Consider the following 25,110-nt stretch of genomic DNA (forward strand, 5'->3'; position numbering starts at 1 on the left):
GCATACAAAGACAAGAGCTAGAGTCTTAACTCTGGGATTTAACTCTCTAGTGGTAGGTTCAAACTTTAACATTGGGTATGAGATGATCTCTTATGAAAAACCCTCTGTGAAGTTGACATTTCTAAAGTACCTGAGATGGTGGATAATTTCGTGAAGAAAATGTGCTGTTTTTCCAGAGTTTATTTAGGGTGTGGTAAGTTTAGGTAGGTAAATATGGTCAAACTTTCAGTAGCCTTTTGGTAATGAAAGGATTATTCTGGGTAACTGAGTACCTCAGATCACTAAAATGTATGTGCGGAAGGTGTTTTTAAAATCTCTTTTAATCTTAAAACTTTTAATTGTGTTTTGACAATTAAAGGCTTCTAAAGTGAAAGGCGTTTTTGAAGGGTAACTACCCGAGTAAGTTTTATATTGATGAAATTCAGTTTTCAAAATGATTTATATAGTACAGTAACACATTCTCAGACATCAGAACATTATTTTACTCACATAAGCAAACTTTCTAAAGCTGCTTTTTAGTATCAAAATATTAAAAAATAAAATAACTTTGAAGGTAGCCTTCTAAAAATACATTTGTTTACCCACTATCCTTCCAATTGTTTTGGAGTTTGGAAAGACCTATATTTTAGTCTTGCTTTTGCCAATATGTTCCCAGGCAAATAACATAGTATCTGATTCTTATTTTCATCTATAAAATAGAAATACATATTGTTAAGAATGCATAAAGCACCTGAAATAATAGGTGCAAAACTATGTTAGTTCCCTTCTTTGCTTTATTTAAGAAATCTTTCTATTGTTAAACACAGATAACTTCACGCAACAAATACGAAGTCGAGTGAATTATAAGTTATATGCACTTTTTATCCAAACTAGTCAAAGTTTTTTTTAAGTCCAACAATTTTGTTAAGATTATGTCTTCAGATTGGTTATTTTGGGTTCGTAGTCTAATTTTGATTCATATTCTTTCATATAATTTTCTTAATATCTTTTAGCTCATTTGGAAATAGTGCATTCTAGTTTTGATCTGTTGAGTGTCTTTCTGTCTTGTTCTCTTGTGGAGATGTTATTCTATTTCTTATTCCCTCTTTTTTTTTTTTTTTTTTTTACTTTTAATAACTTTGTATGGGATTTAACTTCTGTACCCTTGTTTCTTTTTAATGTGAATTTAATTTTCCTGAATTTTTAGAAAGACTCTTGGTTCAGATAACATAACTTTATAGAGCATCCCCTTCTGTTAACATGCAGCTTGTTTTCTGAGGATTCCTGACTCTGATCCCACCCCTTCCACTCTTCTATTTTCCTTCTTCCTTGTCCTACTTAATTTTGATTTTGCTCCCAGCAGTTGCTTCTCATTGTGAGCCCTGTCCTGGAAGGAAGCCCTGGCCTGTTAGCTTTGAAGGTTCGTGAGGATTAAACTCTTATGCTCCCTGTGGACTTACCTTGAGACTTTTTCCACCTGTGCACCGTTGACGTGGGCACACCTCCTCCCAGTGCAGCTGCTGTTCTCCAGGTGGCCCTTGTACTTTCTAGCTGGTGCCCATTTGTAATTTTGGAATTCACTTTTCCTCAAGTTCCTAATGAGGCCAGTTTGCTTCCTACACAGATGCTATAATACCAGGGTTCGTGACTGTGGTAATTTGTTCCCACCAGCTTATATTTCGAGGTTATTAGGGGGATAACTTGTCATTTAGTTACATGGTAAATGTCTTGGGTTTTGGTTTTGCTGTCTAGTTGTTCAGGGATATGTGTGGGGATGCAGGAAGATCCACAAATGATGCTATCTCCATCTTCTCTGAATCTGCCAGATTCTTTTGCCTTATTCTTAAATATTGGGCTGAATATGGTTTAGTTTTTCCTTAATATTGTTGTCTTGATATCTTAGAAGATATCTTTGTGAATATCATTTATTTTATTTTGATGACCTCCAGTCATCAAATGGCTTTGTCTTAACTTTTTAATAGATTTTATAACACGAATAGATTTTTGTGTCTTGTGCTGTTAAATTTCATTTGTCTCTGCTATTGATGTTACTAACAGCTAGCTTCTTTTCTCATTAGGGTATTTTTTTTTTCTCATCTGTTGAGGGTTTGGAAGTCTAGTTATCAAACTTTATAACTATGTGAAGTAAGAGTAAATAAATTGAAAGTTTTGAGGGAAAGGAGCTTTTGATTTTATTATTAGTGACTTTTTGCTTTCTTGTTGAAGCTTTGTGCTGAATAGGCAGTTTGATAGCTGAGGTAGAAGTAAGGGAAGAATTCACAGTGTTTCCTCAATGACCTTTCATATAATCTGATTGAACACTTTTTAAAATTGCTAAGAAAACAGTAAAGAATTTTCTTTTAAAATAGACTTGTTTAAGTAAAAAGTAGTTGATTTAAAGAAATAGTCAGTTCTCACTGCAGAATAGCAAAACAACTGTAAAAATGATCATGTCAGCTGAAACCGCAAAATAATTTTAATAATCAGTGGAAAAATTATGATTTTGTGACCTTTAAAAATTTTATTAAAACAATAACTTACAGTTAATTATAAAAGGATAGAGAAATAAAATAGTAAAACTACTATTTAGTATAGGATAACTTAAAACATTAGAAACATTGAAACTTGTTTTATTTCTTTGTAAAAATGTATCACAAATAGTTTAAACATTGTTTCCCTTCACATCTTTTCTATGACTTGATGGTTTTCAATATTTTATTCTTTGCACTTTGAATGTCATGAAATATCTCCAGTAGTTTCTCTAATTTGAAGTATTTTCCTGGATTCACTTCCTCTGGGACAGCCTTTTCATTCTTTTCATCACAGTGACTTTCTTCATTGATATTGATAAGTTCTCATTTGCTAAGTTACTCTGCCTGCACATCTAAAGGCACTCAAACCACAGCAGCGTCAACATTGTTGCCACAGTCAACTATTTTTTCTGTCACTTCATTTACATTGGATTCGAATTTCACTTCCAGCGCATGACTTTTCATTTCTTTGCTGCACTTTCATCTTCGTTGGTAGGTTCCCTTTTTGGATTATCCATATGTGTAAAATATCATGTGGCTTTATCACTGGGTGTCAAGGAGGCAACAGCTGCGCTCTTCTCTGTTGATTGTGCAGTGACCAAAAACCAACAGACTTTGAAAGAAGGGACATGATTGGTCACTGATCGAGATGCTCATCTGTCTTTTACATGATAATTTGTGGGTTGAAGAACTGGCATTGAAGTTTGTATTTTATCTACTCACAGTTAGTATATGGCAACTGAAATTTGAGCCATGATCTTGGGGACTGGTCTTGTTAACTAAACCTTGGTATAAACCATGGTAACTGAAGTTCGCTCATACCAGAGTCAAGCAAAGATGCCTGTAATTAGAAAGAAAGAAAGAGAGAGATAAAAAGAGAGAGAGAAAGAGAAAGAAGGAAGGAAGGAAGGAAAGGGAGGAAGGAAGGAAGGAAAGGGAGGAAAGGGAGGGAGGGTATTTGGATTTGGAAAATATGTGAAAGTGATATTAGGACTGAATTTGAGAAATTTACATAATAACATAGTCTTTCAAAAATTTACATAATAACAAGTAGTCTTTCAAAAACACTTTATTCTTTACAAGAAAATAGTTTAAGATTAAGAGATCCTAGGTATATTCCTTAAAGGGGAATTTGTGTGTGGGCGGGGAGGGGCTGTGTGTCTGTGTGTGTGTACGAGTACATTTAAGACTAAGGGCAAAGGGCTGAAAGGAAAAAGTTTTAGCATTCCTTGCACTAATATATTCTGTAAACTTCTACTTCTTTCTGCGATTTTATTCTTTTACATTGTTCAATACTTATATGATTAAAACCTTCATATTTGTAATCTGAGTAATTCTGGCCTGTGGTTGGTCCCTTTTGTTAAATCCTCCTCTGTAGTGGTTGTGATTGTTGCTATTTTATTACTGCAGCAGAAGTATTGTGAGATCTGCATTTATTTTTTCACATCAATGGAAAGGGAAGAGGGCTATAAAGGGTTACACAATGCCTAAGGGACTGAATTAAGCTCTTTTTTATGTGCAAATTTTACAACTTGGAAGGGGAAAAAACTCCAGAAATGTTTATTGAAACATTTATAGTATATTGAAGAGTATAAAGAAACAAACTTAAGATCACCTGTAGTTCTATCACTCATAAAACTTCAGTTGATATTTTGGTGTATATCAGTCCATACTTTTGTTTTCATATATGTACACAAACATTCTTTCACTTTTACACAAAATATTTAAAAATGGGACCACATTATATATGCTTCCTCCAAGTGGATTTCTAGGGTACAGACACATTTTTAAAGCTTTTTTTAAAAGTAGAATATCCAAAACATCATAGAGACTACACTAAAATGAACACAGTGTACCTCTCACCCAGGTTTAATGATTTTAGTAAATAGACACTCTTGTTTCATCCATACTCTTGCATTATTATGAAGCCAGTTCCAGGTAAATATTTCAGCATACATAGTTAAAAATTTTACTTTTTTCCAAATTGCTTTTCAGAAAACTGTCATCAGTGTACACTTGACAGAGATAAGATTTTAAAAGCTTTAAAAAGTTTTAATGTTGTTATTCAACATATTACTGGAAGTCCTATTCAGAGTAATCAGGCAAGAGAAAGAAATAAAAGACATCCAAACTGGAAATTAAGAAGTCCGATTGTCACTTTTTGCAGACATAATTCTTTATATAGAAAACCCTAAAGACTCTGCCAAAAAACTATGAGAAACAATAAACAAATACAGTAAAGTTGCAGTATACAATGTCAGTGTACAAAAATCTATTGCATTCCTATATACCAACAATGAAAAACCAGAAAAAAAAATAAAAAAAAAATAGTTCCTTTGCATTTGCAACAAAAAAGAATAGTGTTAGGAATAAACTTAAAGAATGCGAAAGACTTATAAACTGAAACCTATAAGACCTTATTAAAATAAGTTGAAGAATACACAAGGAAATGGAAAGATAGCCTGTGTTCATGGATTGCAAGAATCAACATAGTTAAAATGGCCGTATTACCCAAAGCAATATACAGATTTAATGCAATTGCTGTCAAAATCCCAATGACACTTTTTAAAGAAATTGAACAAAAAATCAGATTTGTATAGAACCACAAAAGACCCCAAATAGCCCGAGCAATACTGAGAAAAAAGAACAAGGCTAGAAGTATCAGACTCCTTGACTTCAGATTATACTACAAAGCAACAATAATCAAAACAGCATGGTATTGGCAGAAAAACACACACAGACCAATGGAATGGAACTGAGAACCCAGAAACACACCCACTTATATATGGACAAATAATTTTTGACAATGGATGCAAAAGCATACAATGGAGACAAGAAAAATCCTCTTCAATAAATGGTGCTGGGAAAATTGGAAAGCCACATGCCATACATAAAAATTAACTCAAAATGGATCAAAGACCTAAATATAAGACCTAAAACAATAAAATGCATAGATGAAAACATGAGTAATAAACTCATGGACCGTGGTCTTAGGATTTTATGAATTTGACCTCAAACACAAGGGCAGTAAAGACATAAAAGTAAAGGCAAACTAAAAAGTTTTGCACAGCAGAAGAAACCATCAACAAAGCAAATAGGCAATCAACTGAATGGAAGAAGATTGTTATTTGCAAAGAATACCTCTGATTATAGGCCAATATCCAAAATATATAAAGAACTCATAAAATCAACAACAAAAAACCAATCCATTTAAAAATGAGTAGAGGACCTGAACAGACACTTCTCCCAAGACGTACAAATGGCCAACAGACACATGGAAGGATGTTCACCTTCACTAGCTATTAGCAAAATGCAAATCAGAACCACAATGAGAGACCACCTCACACCTGTTTGAATGGCTATCATCAACAAGACAATAACAGATGTCAGAAAGGTCGTGGGGAAAAAGGAACCCTTCATATATTGCTGGTGGGAATGTAAATTGGTACAGTCGTTATGGAAAACAGTATGGAAGTTTCTCAAAAAAAATTAAGAATAGAATTACCATGTAATCCAGCAATCACTGTCTGGGTATCTAGACCGCACCTCCCCCCCACCCCCCCAATTTAAAAACATTTATTTTGAAAAACATATACCTGTATGTTAATTACAGGATTTTCACAGTGGTCAAGACACGGAAACAACCAAAATGTCCTTCGATAGATGATTGGATAAAGATGATGTGGTACATGTATACAATGGAATATTGCTTAGCCATGAGAAAAGATGAAATACTGCCATTTGTGACAACATGGATGGATCTTAAGAATATGCTAAGTGAAATAAGTTGGATGGAAAAAGTCGAGAACCACATGATTTCACTCATATGGTATACAAAACTGAAAGCAACAAACAAAAACTCATAGACACAGACAACAGTTTAGTGGTTGCCAGAGGGAAAGGAGGTGAGGAGGTAGAAAAGAGTGAAGAGGGTCAAACGTGGTGACAGGAGGAGATTTGACTTTGGGTGGTGAACACTCAATGCAATATACAGATGACGTATTACAGAATTGTACACTCGGAACCTATATACTGTTATCAACCAATGTCACCCAGATAAATTTAACAAAAATAAAATTTTAGTTTTATGAGTTAGATTCTATATATATCATTTTACTCAGTTAATACAAAGAATTCTAATAAAGTAAATTTGGAAATGCTTATGCTTTGACAGCAAACTTTACAGTTTCTCATCAGTATATCCCTCATAGGAATGTCGTGAATATTAGATAAGGTGACCATATAATTTATGATCCAAATGGGATGCTTTTGAGATTTGAAAGAGGCACTATTAGTAATAATGCCAGTATAACAGGCATAAACCAGGACTATTTTGGTGCAACTGGGTTGGTGCTTACCATAGTATTAGATAATGCACATAAGATGCATTATATGTAAAGTGACTGTATCGCGTCGTCAAATGGTAGCTTTTATTAAAGTTTATGTATGCTGGTACATGGATATGTATAAAATCTTCACTTTAAAAGAAGCGTTTTTAATTGGCAGCTAAGAAAGTCCTAACAGTTTTTGTTTCTGTGTGTTTTGGCTGACAGTGACTGTTGCTTTTTAAAGTAGCTCGACTTTTCATAATTAGGATATTTGTATTAATCTTCGCAGCTGGAGAATGCTGGAGGAGACCTGAAGGATGGCTGTCACCGCTACGAAGGAGCTGTTGTCATTCTGGATGCTGGTGCGCAGTACGGGAAAGTCATTGACCGGAGAGTGCGGGAGCTGTTCGTGCAGTCTGAAATCTTCCCCTTGGAAACACCAGCGTTTGCTATAAAAGAGCAAGGATTCCGGTAGACTTTTCACTTTCATTTTTCTGAGGAGATTGAGTTTACATTGTGGGATATTTTATTATTATTTTGCTTGGGCACTGCATTTTTTTATGAATATAAGACATGGAATGGTTTTACAAGAAATTTCCCATAGTTCTGATTTTTAAAAATTTAAAGGAACAATTTGTTTTTCAGTTAAAAAAATTACCTTAATTTTGATTGCACAGTTATAAAAACTTATAATTTGAATGTTATGTTGTATAGGCTTTCTGGGTCAGACTAAAACATGGCTATTTTGGTCATTCATTCATTCACTAATCCCAGAACATTTGATCGAAGGACTATTTAGTGACTGGAATTCCTAAATGAGAATTCTGTGTACAGCAAGTCTCTTTTGCTTCCTATCCCAAGAAACTAATTCTAAAATAAGATTTTGTAAGCCCAATATAAGGGCTAATGCCACAGCTTGTACTCTTAGAATAGTCAAAACGATAACCAACTTGTATATAGTTTTTTCCTTTAACAACTATTTATAGTTAGTACTATACGTTTTCTCATGGAATTAATGTCTTTGTTAAAGACTATAACATGTATATGTTATCCTGTGATTGTGAAATAGAGTGAATGGGAAGTCAGATAAGCAAATTTAACTCTGTTCTAGTCCTAGGATACAGATTAAAACAGCTATCTTTTTTAAACTGGACTTTTAGAGGAAGATGAGAGGCTTGAGTTCATCAAGTCACTTGTCTCCACATGCCAGCGAGAACCAGTTTTAGGAGAATCAAAAAACTTTTGTGAGAAATCTGAATGGCTCTCTGTCAAATCCAAGCTTCTTCATTCCTCCCATCGAAAACAAACCAACAAAAATCCCTAGCAAACTATTCCAGATAATTATTTTAAAATAGGGTGGACAAATACTTGGCAATAGAGGTCTAATTGGGGGTGTGTGTGTGTGTGTGTGTGTGTGTGTGTGTGTTTGTGTGTGTGTTTAATCACCTGATTGTAAACAGTTCCTGGGCCCTACTTGTGCCTAGAGCTTTTCTTTGTAGGAGAATAGGAACTATAGCATTGTGGCTTTTATTACTATAGTCCTCTCTGTTGAGATGTCTATTTGAACACCATTTTTCTAGAATAAACGTTAGTTTTATGACATAAGAGACATCTTAAATCTACCTGTTTTTAGAACCTTGATCTTCCTGATAACAAAAAATTTGCGTCTGGAATAGTTTAACGCTTATTGACCTTGTAATTGCAAGTTAGTTTCAAAATAATAGAAATAGAAGACTCAGAATGAGTGATTAGCTCTTCTCAAGACTTATTAAGATAAGAATTTTCATAATTGGTTTAAGTACTGCTTGAGTTTTATCCTTGACTAAGACTTGCCTTTTCCAGTATTAAGAATCTTATAGCCTTGAGTTGCTTATCAGGTTAATGAGGGATGCTGGGCAGTCCCATGGTGGTTATTAGCCTTTACAAAACTATATACAGCATACTGAAATTCTAGAGGTCATGATTATTAAGTATGTTTTATCGAATTTTAGTTTCTGCATTTTTAGGGAGCTAGGAGCTAGGCAGGTTACATAGCTACCCTTAGGGCTAACCCCACAACCCTTTAAAGTTGTTAGTTTAAAAGATGTTAATGTTTATCATATAAAAATGCCTTAGCTTGCTGAGTAATTTTTATGAATTTGATCTTTGTTATATTATTGTTCTGAATGTTTTAGTTTGTATATTTTTACATGGCAGGCAGCCACTAATTATAAAGTGAGTTGTAATCTAATTTTGTAAGTAGATTTTGGTTGGATCTTGGGATGCATTTTCCTTTAGAAATATAGATAGATCAGGATTCCTACAAACTCATGCTTAAATGAGCCTGAGGGTACTTTAAATTGAGTAAAGGGCATAAGCATGTCTGTATTATATAAGTGGAACCTAAGGCCTATAGTGGTGCACGTCTCTGTGATTCCAATTATTTGTAGCCATGTTCTGAGAGTGATGGCTCAGTGTTGCCAGATTTTTTTCCCCTTCCTTTCCTAAAGAAAATCCAGGAATTTGAATTTTTATGTAAAATTCATAATAGTATTAAGATGTTCTAAGTTTTTTTGAGTGAATGCAGAGGGTCAAATTAGATATATCAGTGGCCAGGTGAGGAACATAGGCCTCAGTTTGCAGCTTCCAAGTTAAGCCATAGAATCCTCTGTAAATTGTAACATAGCAAAATTGTAATATTGACATGGGTTCTGGGAGCAGGGCCTATGGGGCATATGAGTATCAGGTAAAACTGTGTAGGGGGTGTTGGGCAGGTTTTAAACAAGCAAAATTAGGTAATTTTTCACATTTCACTATTTTTTGTTGTAGAGTATTTTACCCTGAGTCATCCAGGACCCTTCATGATACCTTCAGTTGTCCTTTTGTGACCTGCTTTTTACTCCTTGACTTTCTGAAGGACCTATATTTTTTCCATCTCCCTTTAGAATTCTCTTACCTCCTCTTGATGAGGAAAAGAAAACAAATTCATTGCTAACCTTCATCAATAAAAACATTGGTATTTATATATTTGGAAGTTTGTGCTTATTAACAAGTGAATGTTGAATTGATACTTCCACACATTGTAATAAAGTAGAATAATTAAGCTGTGTGGGAAGATATTAATTAGCTGTGATAGAATCTTGATATTCTGTAATATACTGAAAATATAAAATCTTGGAATCTGTAGAGTTTGTATAAAAATTAGAAATCAGAGGTTCTTCACTGACTCTTCTTCCTTAAATCCACAGTGCTATTATCATCTCTGGAGGACCTAATTCTGTATATGCAGAAGATGCTCCCTGGTTTGATCCAGCAATATTCACTATTGGCAAGCCTGTTCTTGGAATTTGCTATGGCATGCAGGTACATCAGTGAATTTGACTTAAGAATTGACTTAATTTTATTTTGTTTGGGACACCTATCTTACTGATATTTAGAGTATTTAAGATATTTAGTTGTTTGAGGTAATTTGTACATATTATAACTGTTTATGAGTTGCTACTCTAAGTATAGCAAAACTAATATGAGTGAGAATCTATTTCCAGAAAAGTAATATATTTCCACATACAACAAAACACTCCATTAAAACAAACAACTCAAACATTCAAATATACATAAAGGTAGCAGAAATAGTACACAGAGCTTCTGTATACTTCTTAATTTCCCAATTGTTGACATTTTTAAGCATTTGAAAATAAGACATGTCCTTTTACTTTTTGTATTTCCTAAGTACTAGGACTCTTTCCTACATAATCACAGTACAGCTATTAAAATCACAAAGTCAACGTTGATTCAGTGTTGGCATCTAATCTATAGGTTCTATTCATAATTCATCGTCTCATTAACATCCCTTGCAAGTCCTGGATCCAGTCCAGGACTATGCATTCTATTTCCTTGTCTTGACTTTTTAGGCTCCTTTAGTTTGGACACATTCCTCAGTCTTTCTTTCTCTTTCATGACCTAGACAGTTTTTTTTTGTTTGTTTTTTAAAGTACATTCTAGTTATTTTTTAGTGTATCTCTCAATTTTGGTTTATGTTTCCTCATTGTTACATCCAGGTCATATATTTTTGGCAGGAGTACCACAAAAGTGATGCTGTGGTCTTCTCAGCATCTCATTAGGAGACACATGATGTTGATTTGTGCCATGACAAATGATGTTAATTTTGATCATGTGGTTATGATGGTGTCTACAGGTGTCTCCACTGTAATGCTAATTAATAATTATTTGTACTTTGGAGTTGTATCAAAAGCAAGAATAAATAGATAACTAGTTGTGGTCTTGAGATAAGCTATTCTTCTGTGAGTTGAATGTTTAGAAACCCATTTTGACTGTTTTAATACCTCTTTTGCTTACTTTATTTTTAAGTAGCATAGGTTTACCAAAGAAGTAGGATGTGATTATTGGATAAGGTGATAGAAAGATAACACTGAGCTAGTTACATGCTGAATTCTCACTTGTCAAATAATGATTTATTTAGTAAGATCTGTTTACTAAGGAGTTGGGAATTCACATAAATACATCTAAGAAACATTGTCCTTGGTGGTTATAAGCAAAATGACTTTCTAGTTGAGATAATTTTTGATAGTGTGTCTTATTTAACCAGATCATCTGAAAATTGAGTTAACTGAGAAAGTCTTCCTTAAGTAACATAACATTATTAATTGACATTTTATAATATTTTGCCTTTTCTAATGTCAGAAGCAATGTAATTCTTTTTTTTTTTTTAACTCAGAATTTTCTGCTATGATAAGAATAACCAAATAAATATAGTGACTGTGGATTCACTTGTTTGTGAATTGTCTTGACATTTTTCCCTGTGCCCCCTGTTTGGAAGGGATGACAGACACAGTACAAGTGGAATTAATATAATTGTGAGATCTTAATGGACCAAAATGGAATTGGTGTTAATTAAAATATCAGCTTATTAATTTCCTCATTATATTCTGGTCCTCTCTATTTGATTATTGAAAAGTAGCTGTTAATTTTTAATTTCTTAACATTAAATTACATTACAGGCTTAATAATAAAGATTTTGTATTTTTTCTCCCAATGATTGAGTTGTTTTAAGTCTTTGGATTGAGGATAATTTAAATTTTTGTAAATGGGCAAAACAGAGTCATTTAAAAATAACAATCTGGTTGAAACTACTGTGCTTTAATGTGACTATTGCACAAAGGGAAGCTGAAAAAAGTAGAAAGTGAACAGACCAGTGTATTTTCTTGTAGCTGACTCTGGAGCTCTCAGTGAAGGGAAAAAATATAAATCAATGTTCACATAAGAATGCAAATATTTTTATTTTTATTTCTTATATAAAAGCAGGATGTTAAAAATCGCTGGTCTATAAAACACCTTTAGCAAGATTTCATTTTTTGCAAATTGTTTGTTATGGTTACCACTTTGATTTAGAGGAAATACTGATCACTAAAAATTATGTGAAGTACAAAGTACTGAATTTACAATAATGGATATTTTCTTTAGGCAGACAAGGATTTTTAGAGTATAAGGCTCTTTTTCTCCTGTTAATGTTCTCTGAAAAGCCAAATGGTAATTATGAATTTGACTTGGGTAATAACTTATTTTTAGATTTTCCCACTTAGTATTCTAACGAATATATTTTCTTAGAGCCTACATCTTGATCAAGTTAAATGTTAGGAATTGGCTGACTTTTTAAATGTACCTTTGCCTCAGAATATAATATATTTACATAATTTATTGATCTCCCTTGCCACAGTAGTCAATATTAATTATATAGTGCAACTTATAATAAGTTAAATGGTTTTTAGTATATTGAGAGGCATGATAACATTCTGTAAGGAAGAGTCTCAGGATTTTTTTTATAAGCACCCACTTATAGTTAAATAGGTCTGGAAAATGCTTCCTTAATTTAAGTGATCTTGGCTGACTGTTTCTCCATTATGTTCTCTATGTAATTGTGAGGCTAAATTTTTCTGTCATTCAGTAGGGATCTTGTGGTAGCCAGAGCCAGGCCTGCTCATGTTAAATGTGCAGAAAATTTTACCTTTATGCCATCCTAGCTTTCGTAGTAGGATAATGGAATAGGCTAATGATGGTCTTTTGGGCAGAAATTGTCTTTTTTCATAAAATATTGATCTAGATGATACCATCTAGCTAATATGCTGTTAGTAAAGAACTGCCACTTCTTAGTGACTATTCTTTGGGTAGTTTAAGCACCTAAGGTCTCTAGTGTGTACCTTTGTCCTCCATGGCATCCTGAAATTTTAGTAAGTTCAACATCTTATGTACTGTATTTTCCCATTAACTAGATGCTCTTGTCAGAGCCTTTCTAATTATTTCCTTTTAATTCTTCCTGTTAATTCCTATTAATTAATTAGGAAGAAAGAAGGAAAAATAATTCTTTGCTTTAGAAGAAAAAATTATTTGCATCCTTCTCCTTTCATTTCTGTTACCGATTTAACCCCACCTCCTTTATATTTTTCTTCACATTCTTCTCTCTTCCCACGAGAGGTGACACTTTTCTTGAATTTTGTTATTTCCCTCTTTAAGCCAAAATAGAATAATAAAACAAAAATTTAGTAAGATGCCAAATCGTTTTATTATCAGAAAGTTATCCCCTCCTCCCACAAACACACACTTAGCTGATTGTTCAATTCCTTGCACTTTCAACCTTAAGTAACATAGTGTGGAACCAAAAATAAGTGTGAAAGCTGCCTCAACAGGTGAGATAGCTTTAAACTTTACTGCAAGCCATTGGCTTAAAAAAAAAGTCTTTAATTAAGACTTTATGGACTTTTAAATTGTGTAGCGTTCCAACAGCATTGGTTATCTTGATCATTCAGCTGTTGTCTAAATAAGAACTGCAAATTAGGGGAGGCAGAGGTACACAAGGTTTACTGAGTATATAGAAGCAAATTTTATTCATATCCTGAAAACAAGAAATATAAATCATTGAATTAGCATAAGAGAATGGATAATTTTCTTTTAATTTATGTTTACATCAATTTATTTTTTCTTTGAACAGATGATGAATAAAGTATTTGGAGGTACTGTGCACAAAACAAGTGTTAGAGAAGATGGAGTCTTCAGTATTAGTGTGGATAACACATGCTCGTTGTTCAGGTATTATAGATATTTTTAGATGAATAAGAATGGTAGTAGAGTAACTAAAGTTGGGATTATATGCTTCAAAATTGGAGATTCCAGACTCCTTAAGACAAAATTTAGGCCACTGGCCAAAGATATAATTGTCATAGTATTTTATTTGTCTTCCAATTGGGTGTCAAGACAGCAGAGTTTGGTGGTGATGCTAACTGAGCATAAGGAAAGCACTTGTAACATAATTTAAAAGCACCTCTGCAGTTTTGGACACCTACGTGGGATTGTATGTTATAATGCCAACATTTGCAGTTTTCCCTTTTCACTCTTTGGTGGAATGTGGTTCTAAACATGAATGTGCCAGATACAGCAAATGGAAACCGTTTTAAACTGCCCTGCATTGCCAAATGCATTTGTATACTTTTCCCTCACCACATTCTTACTGGGTATTTAGCAAGGTACCATTTATTGGACTTATTACTTAATATGTGTTGTTTCCTTTTTTCTACTTAATATGTGTTGTTTCCTTTTTTCTCACTTTTCTACATTGAGAATACTTGGAATTACTATCTTTTTTATTATGGTGAATGTATTGATTGATTTTATTGCTGCATGTTAGTAGATTAGGTGCTATAGCTTTAATTTATGTAAAAGTTAGTGAATGAGCTGTTCACTGACTTCCTAGAATTATTTATCTTCTGCTTTACAAAAAAAAAAAAATCACTGAGTTTTCATTCAGTTTTCTGAAAGACCAGAAAACTTATATTTTAGTCACTTGTTTCCTTTTTGGGATTTTTCTGTGTTTTTGGTAAAGCCCATTTTGATGGACTATTGATTACTTACTTGCTTCTTTATGACCTGAATTTTTATTTTAAAACCACATTTCCCTCTAATTGCATTACATCTGTAAAATGTAGGCTGATGTCAGTTAACGAACACTTGTAGTTTTTATTATCATTTCTTTTAACTGTGCTAATTATAAGTTTATTTTATTAACATAAATCTTTAAAGAGTCCATTGATTTGTACCTAAATTAATTCTTAATGAGTAGTTCTCTCCAAATTGGACAGATCAGAATTTTTTTTAAATTGAGTAAATCTGATGTGTAATAGGTATAAATTTATGGTATACAACATATTACTTTAAACATTTATATACTGTAATATGAATACTGATATAATGCTATTTATCACATTACATAGAGTATAATATTATTGTCTATATTCACTATACTACTGTACATTAGATCCTGTGGCTTACTACGTTTATACCCTTAAGCACCATTACTCTTACCCACCCTGTCCCCCATGTCCCAGTCCCTTGGAACCACTATTTCACTGTTTTATAGGTTTAACTGTTTTAGATTCTATATATAAGTGATATTATGCAGTCCTTGTCTTTCTCTGACTTATCTCACTTAGCATAATGTGCTCAAGGTTCATCCATGTTGTTGCAAATGGGAGGATATCTTCCTTTCTCATGGCCAAATAATATTCCATACTGTATATGTACCACATCTTTTTTATCCTTTCATTTGTCGATGGGCATTTGGGTTGTTTCTGTATCTTGGCTATTTTGAGTACTGCTATAATAAACATTCGGGAATGCGTATAGCAATCTTTAATGTTCTCACCAGACACAAAATGGTTAACTATGTGAAATGATGGGTATGTTAATTAACCTTATTGAGATATGTATGTATACACACACACACACACACACACAATCACATCATCATGTTGTATAGCTTAAACTTACACAATGTTATATGTCAGTTATATCTCAAAGCTGAATAAAGTCAAGCAAAAGAACCTCTTAATCATGTCTGTAATTAAGGTATTTGTGTGTTGTGTTTTGCTTTTTGTATGTTTAGGGGCCTTCAGAAAGAAGAAATTGTTTTGCTTACCCATGGAGATAGTGTAGACAAAGTAGCCGATGGATTCAAGGCTGTGGCGCGTTCTGGGAACATCGTGGCAGGTGAAATTCAGATTTCATTTTTAAAAATTTATCTAAAGAGTTTAAGAATATGTTTCTGTATGAAGTACTGTTTTTGATTTTTCTTATTTTTTTAAAAGATATAAATGTCATAGGATTAACCATTAATTTGCGAAGGAAATTTAATATTAGAAGGATTATCTAGAAGTCACGTACTAGTTTGCTCTGAAGTATTTTAAAAAATATTTATCCTAACATAAGTTTTTCAGACATAAAACATAGCAGCTATACTTTTACAGCTCAGGAAAAATTTGAGAATTGTCCATCTTTCTAACATGCTATATTCATTATTGCCTTTTTAAGTGCCTTTCTTAGGTGTACATAGTCATGTTTCTTGGGTGTCTATAAAATACTAGACTAAGCACTCAGGACATTTCTTTGAACCAGGGTAGGCAAATAATTACCTGTGGATCAAATCTAGCCAGTAGCCTGTTTTTGTATGTCCAGGAACTAAAAACAATTTTTACATTAAAGGGTTATAATAAAAGAGGGAGACTGTGTTTCACAGAGCCTAAAATTTTTACTGTCTAGCTCTCTGTAGAAAGTTTGCCATTCTGCGCTCTAAAATCATTTTTGATCTCTCCTTTTTGGAGGAAGAGGAATCAATTTTCTGACAGTTTATAAACATTTGCTTACGTGAATAAACTGTAACATAAATAATCACCATTGGTCCTAGAAATCAGTAGAAGAAAAAAGTGGGTTTATCAATAAAGTTCTTTTTGTTTGAAATGCTGTATGTAAATAACAAATTGAGAAAAAGATTTGTCATGAGTAAACCGAATTGAGTAATCTGTCAGTTACTTCACAGACTTATATATTAGCATGAGAATGATCAAGAGTGATTTTCATATTGAAATATTCTGACTTCATATAAAAGATTAACAGTGGTGGATGGCCTATGTATTTTTATTCATTCAACAAATATTTGAGTACCTACTGTGTGTCAGGCACAGTTTTAGGTGCCAAGGATACAGTAATGAACAAAATGGACAAAATCTTTGTATAACATCCTGGTTGGAGGAAGGGATGGGACAGACAGTATACAAACAAATACAGAATATATCAGATGTCAGTATTTATTAAGTACATTGGAGAAATAGGGGAAGAGAGGAGGGTTGTAGAGTTTGTGTAACTAGGGTCGTTAATGTTTTGTATCAGATATTCAGGGAGAGTAGTTCCTTAAGATGACATTAGACATTAAGGAAGTAAGTACTGACTCTTCTGGATATTTGAGGGAGAAGGAAAGAGCAGTACACAGTTTCTGAGATGTGACCATGGTTGAACAGCAAGGAGACTACATGGTTGGAGTGGAGTAAACACAGGGGAGAGTGGTAGAAGTTGAGGCCAGAGAGATTGTTGGGTACCAGAGCACAGTACCCTTGAGGCCATTATGAAAATGTCTTTACTCATAGTGAGGTGGGATTTTGAATAAAGGAGAGATGTACTCTAATTTGAGGATTAATCTGGCTACAGTGAGGAGAAAAGAAGGTCAAATGTAGAAGAAGCGAGGAACCTGTGGTGATAATCAGGAAAGAGTGGTGTAAGGAACAGTGTGGCAGAGATGGGAGGGGTCAGGAGTGATTGGATTCTCATAGAGATCTTCTACATATTTTGTTAGATTTATACCTAAGTATTTCATTTTTTTTTTTCAGGGTGCTAATGTTAATGACATTTTAAATATCAATTTCCACTTGTTCATTGATGGTATATAGGAACACAATGAACTTTTGGTGTTAACCTGTATTCCATTACCCTACCTAATCACTTATTCTAGGAGTTTTTTTGTTGATTTTTTTCAGGAATTTTTGTATAGATAATCATGTCACCTGTGAACAAATACAGTTTATTTGTCTTTCCCAATTTGTATGCTATTTATTTCCTTGTCTTTTTGCATTAGCTAGGACTTTTAGTACGATGTTGAAAAGCAGTAGTGATAGGGAACATCCTTGCCTTGTTCCTGACCTTAGTACGGACATTTTAAGTTTCTCACTGTTAAGTATGATGTTAGTTGAATGTTTTTAGAAGATAATTTTTAAACAAGTTGAAGAAGTTCCCTTCTGGTCTTAGTTTAGTGAATGTTTATCATGAATGAGTGTTGGATTTTTTCAGATACTTTTTCTGCATGTATCGATAGGATTGTGTAATTTCTTTTATAAACCTAGGCCTATTCAGAGTATCTATTTCTTCTTGTCAGAGTTTTGGTAAATTGTGTCTTTCAAAGAATTGGTCCGTATTAGCTAGGTTATAAAATTTGTGGACAGAGTTGTTCGCAGTATTCTTTTATTATAACTTTAATGTCCATGGAATCTGTAATGATATTCCCTCTTTCATTTCTAAAATTAGTAATTTGTGTCCTTTTTTTTTTTTTTTTTTCCATTTAGCCTGATTAGAGGCTTGTTAATTTTATTGATCTTTCCAAAAGAACGGGGTTTGGCTTTTGTTGATTTTCTTTCCTCCACTGATTGCCTGTTTTTGACCTCATTGATTTCTGCTTTAATTTTTATTATTTCTTTGGATTTAATTTGCCCCACTTTTTCTCATTTCCTGAAGTGAAAGCCTAGATGATTGATTTTAAATCTTCTATTTTAATATATGAATTAAGCTTTAAGTTTCCCTCCAAGCACTGTTTTGCTGTTTTTTTGGTGTTCTCAGAATAATTCCCAATGTATGTGGGAGTATATTGTGGGGGGAGGGGGTATGTTTCCTACACCAGCAAGCGATTCTTGTACACTAGCGAGGTGTCTGAGAATTCAACTAAATTCTAACACTATCTAAACATAGCATAGATTCTATAGATTGAGGCTCAGTCACACAAGATTGTTACCATTTACAAGCCTAGGTTAATGGATTGGCTGTGGATTGGCTGTGGATTGAACTTCAGATGCCATTTGTAATTCTGGGTTGTTACCTGTACTTCTGACCAACTGACTATAAATTAGAGGTTCCCACAACGCTAAACTTTGGTTCGATTATTTTCTAGAGCAACTCACAGAGCTCAAAGAAACATTTTACTTACTAGATCACCAATTTATTAGTTATAACCTAGGAAGAGCCAGAAGCAAGAGATGCATAAGGCAAGGTGTGGGGAAAGTACACAGAGCTTTCATGCCCTCTCCAGACACTGTCCCTAGATCTCCACATGTTCACCAGCTTGGAAGCTTTCTGAACCCCATGCTTTTTGGTTTTTATGGAGGCTTCATTACATAGGCATGATTGGTTAAATCATTGTCCACTGGGGATTGATTCAACCTCCATCCTCCTCACCCCTCCCTGGAGGTCAAGGGGCTAGGACTGAAAGTTTCAAGTTTCAACCCAATCACATGGTTGTCTCACATCCTTACGTGCATTTCAGAAGTCACTTTAACGTAAGAGACACCTTTAAGCTCTCATCACTTAGGAAATTCCAAGGGTATTTGGAGCTGTGAACCAGGTACTATGGACGAAAACCAAATTATTTTCTAGGAATCACAATATTGCACATTTAAGTACTACTCTCTTAGCAAATTTCAGTTAGCCAGTACAGTGTTGTTAACTCTAGTTACCATGTTATACATTAGCTTCTTAGACTTTATTCGTCTTAGAACTGAAAGTTCGTACCCTTTTACCAACCCTTTTTTAGCCCTCAGCCTCCAGCCCCTGGCAGTCACTTTCTGCTTTCTCTTTCTGAGTTCGGCTTTTTATTTTTTATTTTTTTAAGATTCTACATAGAAGCAATACTATGCAGTATTTATTTGTCTTTGGGTTATTTCATTTAGCATAATGTACTCTAAGTTCATCTATATTGCTGCAAATGACAGGATTTTTTTCTTCTATTGAAGGCTGAATAATCCAATGTGTGTGTCACATTTTCTTTATCCATTCATCCACCAGTGGCCACTTAAGTTTGTTTCCATGTCTTTGCTATTGTGATTAATGCTGCAGTGAACATATAGATCTCTTTGAGATGATTTCATTTCTTTTGGATATATACCCAGAGGTAGGATTGCTGGATTATAGAGTAGTTCTATTTTTAATTTTTTTGTGGAACCTCCATACTATTTCCATGGTGGCTATAACAGTTTATATTCCCCCGAACAGTGTACAAGGATTCCCTTTTCTCTGCATCTTTGCCAGTATTTGTTATCTTGTCTTTTTGAGAATAAATATTCTAACAGATGTGGTGTGATATGTCACTGTGGGTTTGATTTGCATTTCCCTGAAGATTAGTGATATTGAGCACCTTTTTATCTACCTGTTGGCCACTTGTAGCTCTTCTTTGGAAAAATGGATATTCAGGTCGTTTGCCCATTTTTTAATGGGTTTTTTTTTTTTTTGCCTTTGATTTATATGAATTCTTTGTATATTTTGGATGTTAACCTCTCATTGGGTATATTGTTTGCAATCATTTTATCCCATTCCATAGGTTGTCTTTTCATTTTGTTGGTTTTCTTTGCTCTGCAGAACCTTTGAGTTGGATGTAGTTAGTCTCTCGTTTATTTTTGTTTTTGTTGTCTTTGCTTTTGGTGTCAAATCCAAAAAAATATTGTCAAGACAAATGTCATGAAATTTTTTTTTCTATGTTTTCTTCTAGCTGTTTATGATTTCAAGTTTTACGTCCAAGTCTTTAATCTACTGTGAGTTGAATTTTGTGTATGGTCTAAGATAGGGATCCAGTTTTATTCTTTTTGCATGGCATGTCCATTTTCCCAATATCATTTATTGAAAAGACTATCCTTTCCCCATTATATATTCTTGGCTCCTTTGTTGTATATAATATGCCATTTGCAAATAGAGACAGTTTCCCTTCTTTTCAGTTTTGGAAGACTTTTCTTTTTCTTGCCTGATTGCTGTGGCTAGGACTTCCAGTACTGTTGAATAAAAGTGGCCAGAGTAGGCATCCTTGTCTTCTTTATGATCATAGAAAAACTTTGAGCTTTTTACCATTTATTATTAACTGTGATTTGTTAACTGTGATTTCAAGTGTTGGATTTTGTCTGATGTTTTTTCTGCATCTATTGAGATGATCATATGATTTTTATCTTTTATTTTGTTAATGTGGTGTATCCCATTGATTGATTTGCATATATTGACCCATCCTTACATCTCTGAGATAAATCACACTTGATCATGGTGTATGATCCTTTTAATGTATTGTTGAATTCAGTTTATTAATATTTTGTTGAGTATTTTTGCATCTGTTTATCAGGGATATTGGCCTATAATTTTCTTTTCTTGCAGTATCCTTGTCTGGCTTTGATATAAGGGTAGTAACCTTATGCAATGAGTTTGTAAGTGTTCCCTTATTTTCTGTTTTTTTTTTTTTTTTTTTGGTGGGGGGAAGGATTGGATAAGGATTGATAGTCTTCTTTAAATGTTTGGTAGAATTCACTAATGAAACCATATGGTTTTGGGGCAGGGGGTGGGTGGGTCGATGGGAGGTTTTGATTACCAGTTCAATCTCCTTACTAATAATTGGACTTTTCAAAATTTCTATTCTTGATTCATTTAGAAATTTATCTATTCTAGGTTGTCCAATTTGTTGGTGTGTAACTGTTTATACTAGTCTCTTAGGATTTTTTTGTATTTCTTGGTATCAGTTGTTATGTCTCCTTTTTCATTTTAAATTTTAGTTGAGTACTCTCTTTTTTCTTGGTCCTTTCAGAAGACTAGCTCTTACAGTAATTGGCCTTTTTAATTATATTTTTAGTCTCTCTTCCATTTGTTTTTCTTCTGATCTTTGTAATTTCCATTCTCCTAGTAACTTTAGGCTTCACTTGTTCTTTTTCTAGTTCCTTGAGGTATCAAGGTAGGTTGTTTATTTGAGAGCTTTACTTTTTCTCAATGTAGGTGTTAATTGCTGTAAACTTCCCTCTTAGCATTGCATTTGCTGCATCCCATAGTTTTGGTTGTTGTTTTCATTTTTATTTTTCTCAAGATTTTAAAAATTTCTCTCTTGATTTCTTTGACTCATTGGTTTTTCAGGATCATGTTGTTTAATCTACATGTATCTGTGAATTTTCTAGTTTTCTTCTTGGAATTGATTCCTAATTTATCGTTGTAGTTGGAAAAGATGCTTAATATATTAGTGTTCTTAGAATTATTGTGACTTGTTTTGTGGCTTACGTATGATTATCCTGGAGAATGTTTCATGTGCACTTGAGAATGTATTTCTATCAACATTTCACCCCCCCTCTCTTCTGCTTCCATGGTTTCTGAGGAGAAGTTGGATGTAATTCTTATCTTTGCTCTATATATAAGGTGTTATTTTCCTCTGGCTTCTTTCAAGGTTTTTCCTTCATGTTTGCTTTTCTGTAGTTTGAAAATGATAAGGCTAACTGTGGGGTGGTTTTTTGTTTGTTTGTTTGGTATTTATCATGCTCAGTGTTTTCTGAGCTTCCTGGAGCTGTGGCATGGTGTTGGACATTAATTTGGAGAAATTCTTATTTATCGTTGTTTTAAATATTATTTCTGTTCTTTTGTCTCTTTCTTCTGGAATTCCCATTATGTGTCTTACGTCTTTTTAACTTGTCCTACAGTTCTTGAGTATTTTTTTTTTTTCTCCTTGATTTTCAGTTTTGGCCATTTCTATTGAGATATTCTGTAGCTCAGAGATTATTTTCTCATCCATGTTCATTCTACTAATAAGCCCATTAAAGACATTCTACATTCTATTACAGTGTTTTTGATCTTGGCATTTCTTTTTGGTCCTTCGTTGGAATTTCTATTGCTGTTTACATTTCCCATCTGTTTTTGCATTCTATACTTTATCCATTAGAGTTGTTAGCTTCTTAATAATAGCTTTTTAAAATGCTAAATCCGATAATTGCAACATTCCTGTAATATCTGAGTCTAGTTCTGTTGCTTGCTCTATCTCTTCGAATTCTGTTTTGCCTTTTAGTATGTCTTGTAATTTTTTTCTTAGTAGCCAGACATGATGTACTAGGTAAAAGAAACTGCTGAAAATAGGCCTTAATATATGATGGTAACATGCTAGGGGTAGGGGGTAGTATTCTATAATCTTATGAGTAGGTCTCAGTCTCTTAGGGAGCCTCTTCACCTGGGCTGAGGACTTTAGAAGTCCTCATTTTTTTTCCTCCTTGTTAGATGGGACAGGATGACTGGAATGGGCTGGAGTTGGGTATATCCCTTCTCCCAGGTCAGTTAGGCTCTTTTAAAACCCTAGCAGGTTAGGCTGATTATATAGTTTCTCCTCAGAGTAGACCTTAGAAGAAGATCTATTTAAGAAGAACACAATGATCTGTATATGTCAAATTGGTTCCTTTTCTCCTCTCCCTGCTGGAAACATGAAGGGATTTTTCTCTAATATTCACTGTGAGAACTTGATCGAGCTCCTGGACATAAAAGTCACAAAATGTGGGGGTCCCCCAATGACTCGGCCCTTCTGAAGTTTTTACCTCTCAAATTTGTCCATATTGAGACTTCAGTAATTCATCATTTACAGTTCAGATTTCTCCACTTTGGCAATGGTTCCTCTGGAGGTTTGCATTCATGGGTTTCCGCTCTAGTAAGTCATGGTTCTCTGTATTCACCTGTCAGTCTCTCCAAGGGCAGTAGTCAGCTTTTTACTTCTTGTTAGGACAGAGAGGTGTCGTCTCGCTTTTTATATGCCAGACTGGAAACCGGAAGTTAGATTGGATTCTGATGTATTTTAGAGGGAGAGATAAAAGATTTGCTGTTGTATTGCATGTGGAGTGGGGAAGAAAAAGAAAAATAATGTCTTAACTCCCAAGTTTTTTAGCCTGAGCAACCAGAAACATGAAGTTTCTGTTTACCTGCTGAGAAAAAATCCAGAAGTTTGGGTTTGCATACTAAATTCAAGATGCCTTGTTAAACATTGAAATAAAGGTATGAATAGACAGTTGTATATATGAGTCTGGACTGAAGAGGAGAAAACTGGGCCGAAGGTACAAATTTGGGTGTGTACCAACAAGGGTAGAATTTAAGGTTATGAGAGTTTGAGATCTCTCAACGTATAGAGAAGACATTTAAGGGCTAAGTACTGGACAGCTTTCATTTTCTGTATGTAGCTATGGATAAGATGAGGAGGAACCAATGAAGACTCAGAAGGAGCAGACAGTGAAATAAGAAGTGAACCAAGAGAGTGTATGTCCTAGAAGCCAAGTAAAGTAAATGTGAGGTTCCCTGATATAATAGAACGAGTTTGAGTATGGGAGCCTTCCAGGCCTGTTTTAACTACTTAACTGTGAGTCCAAGCAAGTTTTTTGATATCTCAGAACCATAAACATGCACACATAAAACATCAAGCTTAACATCTGCTGCTTAATAGATAATCAGTAATTGTCAGAAACACATTTAGTCAAGTCAGTGAAGTTATATTTGTGGTTAATCGTATTCAAGAAAGAAACACTAAGAATATTTTGACTGGTCTAATATATGAGGTCGTTATGTAGAAAATTGGTAGCTGCATATTGCATGTGAAAGCCATGTCTATCCAAGAACCCAAATTGAGTTATCATTTTATTAAACAGTCAAGACATATGAAGTAATCTGGATGGAGAAGTGAAGGTACTATGAAATAATCTCTGTAGAACTTATTTCACTGTGGTATACTTCATTAATTGCTACATAAGGGAAGACCGTCATAAAGAAAGATCATGGCAGTAGTTTTTATTTTTATTTTTGCTGTTGCTAAAAATCCAACTAATTTGTATCAGTGTTCACATTTATAGGGGAAAAAATTGTGAGGAATTATCGTAGGTACTAATTGAGACTTTTCAACATGAAAATTTAATTTGTGGTTATTTTCTTTATAAAGGTATAGCAAATGAATCTAAAAAATTATACGGAGCACAGTTCCACCCTGAAGTTGGCCTTACAGAAAATGGGAAAGTAATACTGAAGAACTTCCTCTACGATATAGCTGGGTGCAGTGGAACCTTTACGGTGCAGAACAGAGAACTTGAGTGCATTCGAGAGATCAAAGAGAGAGTAGGCACATCAAAAGTTTTGGTAAGCAATTTACAGCTGAAAGTCTAAAAATTTATGTCAATAATATTAGAACTCAGAGCTGGCTTCCTCATCATAGCCCTTCAATGTCGAATGGATGATCATATGCTTTGCGAGTTGTACTGTTGCAGAGTGCTTTTTTAGTTACCATTCATTTCTTTGATACAGTGTTTTTTAGGTTAACAATTTAAGCCGATAGTTTTTATTTTCTTTTTGCTTATAGTACTGAATTTGATTTTTCTTTTCATTTCATC

The 25,110-nt window shown here is 33.9% G+C and overlaps 1 protein-coding gene across 2 annotated transcripts in view; it reads left to right on the forward strand.

Annotated features, from left to right (window-relative positions):
* GMPS (guanine monophosphate synthase) overlaps window positions 1-25,110 on the forward strand; it is a 57,561-nt gene that overhangs the window by 14,538 nt on the left and 17,913 nt on the right. For both annotated transcript variants that reach the window (XM_016138703.2, XM_016138704.2), the window contains exons 2-6: window positions 7,128-7,309; window positions 10,066-10,180; window positions 13,821-13,918; window positions 15,768-15,871; window positions 24,666-24,859. In XM_016138703.2, the coding sequence (XP_015994189.1) occupies window positions 7,128-7,309; window positions 10,066-10,180; window positions 13,821-13,918; window positions 15,768-15,871; window positions 24,666-24,859 (693 nt within the window). The remainder of the gene's footprint in view (window positions 1-7,127; window positions 7,310-10,065; window positions 10,181-13,820; window positions 13,919-15,767; window positions 15,872-24,665; window positions 24,860-25,110) is intronic.

The sequence above is a fragment of the Rousettus aegyptiacus genome, unplaced genomic scaffold (assembly GCF_014176215.1).
Source record: "Rousettus aegyptiacus isolate mRouAeg1 unplaced genomic scaffold, mRouAeg1.p scaffold_m13_p_4, whole genome shotgun sequence".
Taxonomy (NCBI): Eukaryota; Metazoa; Chordata; class Mammalia; order Chiroptera; family Pteropodidae; genus Rousettus; species Rousettus aegyptiacus.